Source organism: Otolemur garnettii, unplaced genomic scaffold (genome assembly GCF_000181295.1).
Source record: "Otolemur garnettii isolate 467f Iridium unplaced genomic scaffold, OtoGar3 scaffold00233, whole genome shotgun sequence".
In the NCBI taxonomy this organism is placed as follows: domain Eukaryota; kingdom Metazoa; phylum Chordata; class Mammalia; order Primates; family Galagidae; genus Otolemur; species Otolemur garnettii.
This window is the reverse complement of record NW_003852628.1, coordinates 149,965-155,786: the sequence shown is the minus strand read 5'-3', so window position 1 is coordinate 155,786 and position 5,822 is coordinate 149,965. Positions and strand designations below refer to the sequence as shown.

Genomic DNA, 5,822 nt, shown 5'->3' with positions numbered 1-5,822 from the left:
TGTGTTTTGACGTGTTCCTTGTTGAAGTCCCTGCTCATGTTATGACCCAGTGAAACTCCAAGGATAGATCATGTATCTGTGATGGGATGACAATTTATTTGTATCTATATGTGGGCTATGACTGCTGTCAGTGACACTGTGTGTCACAGGAGTCTCTGTGTGTCCCCTGGGAATGTGAAAGGTGAATGAGTTTATGTAGTTATGGGACCAGCTCTGTATGAACGTTTGTGCGCATGTACCGTATCTTGATGGGGCTGCAGTGATTAGTCCATGTCACCTTGCCCTTGCTTGTGTCTCTGACTTTTGGGGCTAGGCCTCAGGGGTGTCTCTACAAACCTATTGGCATGTCCTTGCATAGTGAACTCCAGCCCTCTGCGACTCCCAGACCTTGGAGTTTTACCCCCAGTCTGAGCCGGGAAGGCCCCGTGATTCACTTACCCAGACTGAGTGCCCCAATAGTTCTCATGCTCACAGGCAAAGGACCTTAGCTTGAACACTGTCCTTCCTCTGAGGACAATCACTGGGCAGAGAACTAAATCAAGGGGCCCCTGGGCCTGAGAATGGCAGGAGAGGCAGGGGGAAGTGAAACCTGGGAGAAAGAGAGGAAACTGGTAGACAGGGAAGCAGGAGAGAATTCACAAGTTAAGACTACAGCAGATGAGAAGAAATGGAGGTAGCAGAGGGAAACCCACTCTGGCTCAGGCCACTGTAATTTCTTGCCTTGATAACTCTTCTACCTGTAATCCACCCTCACCCTGACACTACCTTCTCTCAGCCATTAGCCAGAGGATGAAACTTCTGAGCACCTAGAGCAGTGGTTCTCAACCTTCCTAATGCTGCAAACCTTTAATACAGTTCTTGTGGGTGGTGACCCACAGGTTGAGAACCACTGACCTAGAGATTTATGGCCTCCTCTGTTCAGAACCTAGCCATGGCTGCTGTCTTCCTCACAGTGCAAGCTCTTGTAGAGTCTCACATACCTCATATGATCTGGGAAGGAGTACTAATGGAAGAGTCATATAAATGGACCCTCAACTAAAGCTGCCTGGGTTTGAATCCCCAGCTCTGCCACTTATTAGCTGTGTGAACTTAACAAGTCACTTCTCTGTGCCTCAGTATTCTCATGTGTAAGTATTTACCAGACTGTAAATATTTTTGACTTTGCATACGTTCTCTACTCAGCACTGCCACTATTGTACTAAAACAGCCATAGACAATACGGAAAAGGAATGAATGTGGCTGTATTCCAATAAAACTTTATAAAAATGGGTAGTGGGCAGAATTGGCCCAAGAATGGTAGTTTGCCAACCCGTGCTCTACTAAGATTGAGTATGCAGTGAGCTAGCAGAAACAACATACTACCTGGCAAGTAGAACTGTGATTACTCTCTGGCCTATAGGGATTATGATCTGACTCAGGTCCTAACACCCTTCCTTGCTCATTCTCTTCCAATCACACTGGCCTCTTTCCTCACTGTAGAGCATACCCCAACTTCATCGTTACTTCCAAGTCTTTGTTTTTGTCCTCCTTTTACCAAGAACACTCTCCCCTAATAAGCCTCTCCTTCCCACCCCCTGCCTTCTTGGCTTCTTCTTTCTGTTACCACCCCTGAGAAGAAGCCCTCCCTCCCCAAAGCCATCTCTCTCATGCCATCCTGCTTTCTTGTCTCCATGCCGCTTATCACTGAACTACTATTTTTTATTGTCTACCCCACACACAGACGAAGTAGGTTCCTGGTGGGCAAGAACTACTCCCTTCAGTTTCCTCATATTTAAAATGGGTGTTAGCAAGGCCAGGCACAGTGAGTCAAGAGTTCAAGACCAGCCTGAGCAAGAACGAGACCCTGTCTCTACTAAAAATAGACAAACTAGCCAGACATGGTAGTGCACACCTATAGACCAGCTACTCAGGAGACTGAGGCAGGAGGATAGCTTTAGCCCAAGAGTTTGAGGTTGTTATGAGATATGATAACACCACAGCATTCTAGCTTAGGTGACAGTGACACTTTGTCTAAAAAAAGGGGGGGTATCAGAGTCCTTATATCTCAGAATCTTGTTATGGTGATTACATGAGTTCATAAATACAAGGCACTTAGCACCATGCTCAGGTGCTCAATAAGTAGATTTAACTACTGTAGGATTCACCACTGATCCCCTGTGCCTATGGGGAGTCCTTGGAGCATAAGATGGACTCAGCGTTTCTGGGATATGAAGACAGAAAGAAGCAGGAGGAGAGAGAAAGGGTGGGAGTCAGTGGAATACCAGGGAAGGAGACCCCCATCAGGCGCCCAAAGACACAAAGAAACCCAGTAATTTCTCCACCTTTAATGGGCCCCCAGGTGGACTTGGGGGCGCAGGTGTCCTTAAATACAGCCCCGTGGGGGCGGGGCAGGGGCGGGGCCGGGCCTGCCGGGCCGGGGCGGGGGCGGGGCCTCAGCTGCACTTGCAGGAGCGCACGATCATGTTGGACAGCTGCTCCACCTTAGGCTTGCGGCCCACGTAGTACACGATGGGCAGCGGCTCCAGCGCCTGCGGCACGCAGCACGGCGCCGCCGACGCGCCCGGGTTGTGCTGGTTGTAAAGGGCCAGGACCTGCGGGTGGCCGGGCGGGGGTGCGTCAGGGTCGGGCCAGGATTGCAGAGAAGGCTGCATCCCCACCCCGTGCTCCCACCCACCAGCCTCTGTTTCTCCCCATCTCCTTCTATCTTACCTTATTCTGTCTCTCCCCTACCTTTCTGATTTAGTTTGTTTCTCAATCTATGTCTCTCCTCATTTTCAACCCAGGGCTTATGAATCTCAGTCTTTGCCTTTCTCCGTCTTCCTATCTCTGTCTGTGTCCTTCTGCCTCTTTGTCTCACCATTTCTCTCCATCTGCCTTTCTATTCTACAATCTCCCTGTCTCTCTCCTCTCCCCTTCCCCTTGACCCTGTTATTTCAGCTCTGTTGGTCCTCCAAATCTCATCTCCCTCTGCTCAGACCCTGCCTCTAGCTTCCTGCCTCTCTCCCCATTTATTCATTCCCTTCTCCTCCCCATCTCTCCGCATCACTCCCCATCCTGCCAGCTCCTGATTTTTCCTCTCCCTTCTCTTCCTCAGTCCTTCTGCTGCAGCCGTCTAGACCCACCTTGCTGTACTGTGTGTCCAGGCTCCAAATATAGGGACAGGGCCCCAGGCAGAAGTTGGCATGGTAGCCCTTGGGCTCATGGATCCACTTCCAGCCCAGGTCCTTTCGGAAGTCAATGTACAGCTGCCGCACGCAGCAGTTCTTCTCTGTGGAGCTGCAGGCAGGAGGACATGGGTCAGGAGTAGGTAGGGCTGCCACTGCAGGGGCAGGCCATGCCTTCTCCCTGGGTGAATGTGTCACTCTAGGTTGCCCCCCAGCTCTGTCTCCATCTGGGTCTCACTTTCAACCCCCATGGTAACAACAATAATAACAGTAATGATACTAACATGGATTAAGCACTTCCTGTAGACAAGCCCCATGCTAAGGATGTTGTAATAAACATTATCTAAGGCAATGCTAAGATAGCCTCTAAGAAGACAAATGACCATCCACAGAATAGAGGCTGGCACACCCACACATGGAGACATAAAAATAATGCAGCTCCATGTATACAAATATGTTCTGTCTGTGTAACAGTTGTTTACTGAACTACTACTGTATGCTGACCTGGGTATCTACTGGAGACAGAGTACAAAGAACTCTGGACAAAAGAACTGGACAAAAATCCCTGCCATCCAGGGCCATATGTTATACACTGTCCATGGCACTTCTCTGCTTTCTACATGGCTCCATCTCACTCACAGCAAATGCCCAAGTCCACACCACAAGCCATGGGGTACTACCGGATCTGGCTGATCTCAACTTCCTCATGCACTCACCCTCGTTCTACCACAGGGCCTTTGCACTTGCTATTTCTGCTGCCTGGTTTGCTATTCCCACAGATATCCACTCTGGCTTGTTCTTTCATTTCATTTGCAACTTGGCTCAAATATCCTTCATGCAGAGAGCCTTAACTCCTAAAACAGCACCTGGCACTCAGGAGAAACTCAATAAATATCAGTTGCACAAATGAATGTCACCCCTGGGCGCCGCCTGTGGATCAGTGAGTAGGGCGCTGGTCCCATATACCGAGGGTGGCAGGTTCAAACCTGGCTCCTGTCAAACTGCAACAAAGAAATAGCTGAGCGTTGTGGCGGGCACCTGTAGTCCCAGCTACTTGGGAGGCTGAGGCAAGAGAATCGCCTATGCCCAGGAGCTGGAGGCTGCTGTGAGCTGTGATGCCATGGCACTCTACCAAGGGCGATAAAGTGAGACTCTGTCTCTAAAAACAAAAAAAAAATGAATGTCACCCCCTCAGAGATACCTTTCTGGGCCACCCTTTCCAAAGTATCAATCCAAATGACTATTAATTCTATTCAGTGCAATATGGTATTGCAGTTATGCAAGAAAATGTAAAAATGAAGGGCATTTGAAGAAAGGTAGCACGTTGTTAACAGTTGAAGCTGGATGAAAATTCATGGCCATTCATCACATAATCTCTGTCGCTTTTGTATGCATTTGAAATTTCCCATAATAAAACAATTTAAATCTGAAGAGGAAAAATAAGAATTCCCAATATATATTTCTTTCTTTCTTTTTTTACTTTTTTTCTTTTGGAGACAGCGTCTCACTCTGTCGCCCTGGGTAGAGTGCCCTGGCATCATAGCTCACAGCAACCTCAAGCTCTTGGGATCAAGTGATCCTCTTGCCTCAGCCTCCCCAGTAGCTGGGACTACAGGTACCACAACTGCCACAATGCCTGGCTATTTTTAAAGATAGGGTCTTACTCTTGTTCAGGCTCGTCTCTAACTCCTGAGCTCAAGCAATCTACCTGCCTAAGCCTCCCAAAGTGCTGGGATTACAGGTATGAGCCACCACACCCAGTTATAATACATATTTCTTTCTGGCTCCTTCCTCTGATTTATTTTCCTTCGTAGAACTGTTATTTTATTATATTATTTGTCTTCTTCTGAGGGTAGCAGTATTCATCCATTTTGTTCCCTAATGTTGCAATCCCCATCCCCCAGGCCGTGGACCACCACAGGTCTGTAGCCTATTAGAACCAGGCTACAGTATCACTGCCTGAGCTCCGCCTACTATCTTATCCCCACTCCACCCCTAGTTCATGGAAAAATTATCTTGCATGAAACCAGTCCCTGGTAACTAAAAAAGTTGGGAAAGGTGGGGATTGCTGTCCTAATCTATCCCTAGTGCCTGGCACACACAGTAGACCCAGCAAATGTTGGATGTATAAATAAATTAATTAATAACACATTTTTTTTATTTTATTATTTATTTTGAGACAGAGTCTCACTCTGTCACCCTAGGTAGAGTACCAAGGCATCATCATAGCTCATAGCACCCTCCGTCTTAGTCTCTTGGCCTCAAGAGATCCTCTTGTCTCGGCCTCCCAAGTAGATGGGACTATAGGCACTCACCACAACACCAGGCTAGTTTTTCTATTTTTAGTAGAAATGGGGTCTTGCTCTTGCTCAGGCTGGTCTCTGAACTCTTGAGCTCAGGTGAATGACCTGCCTCAGCCTCCCAGAATGCTAAGATTATAGGCTTGAGCCATCATACTCAGAATAATATATTATATTTTTAAAATTCAAGTTGGAGGCTGGGCACGGTGCCTCATGCCTGTAATCCCATCACTCTGTGAAGCTGAGGCAGGTAGATCAGCTAAGCTCAGGAGTACGAGACCAGGTTGAGCAAAAGTGAGACTCTGTCTCTAAAAAATAGTCAGGCATTGTGGCAGGTGCCTGTAGTCCCAGCTACTAG

At 48.0% G+C, this 5,822-nt stretch overlaps 1 protein-coding gene across 2 annotated transcripts in view; it reads right to left on the bottom strand.

Annotated features, from left to right (window-relative positions):
• Positions 1 to 2,306: 2,306 nt before the first annotated feature.
• Positions 2,307 to 5,822, bottom strand: part of TGFB1 (transforming growth factor beta 1) — a 23,050-nt gene continuing 19,534 nt past the window's right edge. For both annotated transcript variants that reach the window (XM_003802081.3, XM_012812922.1), the window contains exons 6-7: positions 3,123 to 3,276; positions 2,307 to 2,591 (exon numbers count right to left, since the gene is read on the bottom strand). In XM_003802081.3, coding sequence (XP_003802129.1) covers positions 2,433 to 2,591; positions 3,123 to 3,276 — 313 coding nt within the window. In that variant the 3' untranslated portion in view covers positions 2,307 to 2,432. The remainder of the gene's footprint in view (positions 2,592 to 3,122; positions 3,277 to 5,822) is intronic.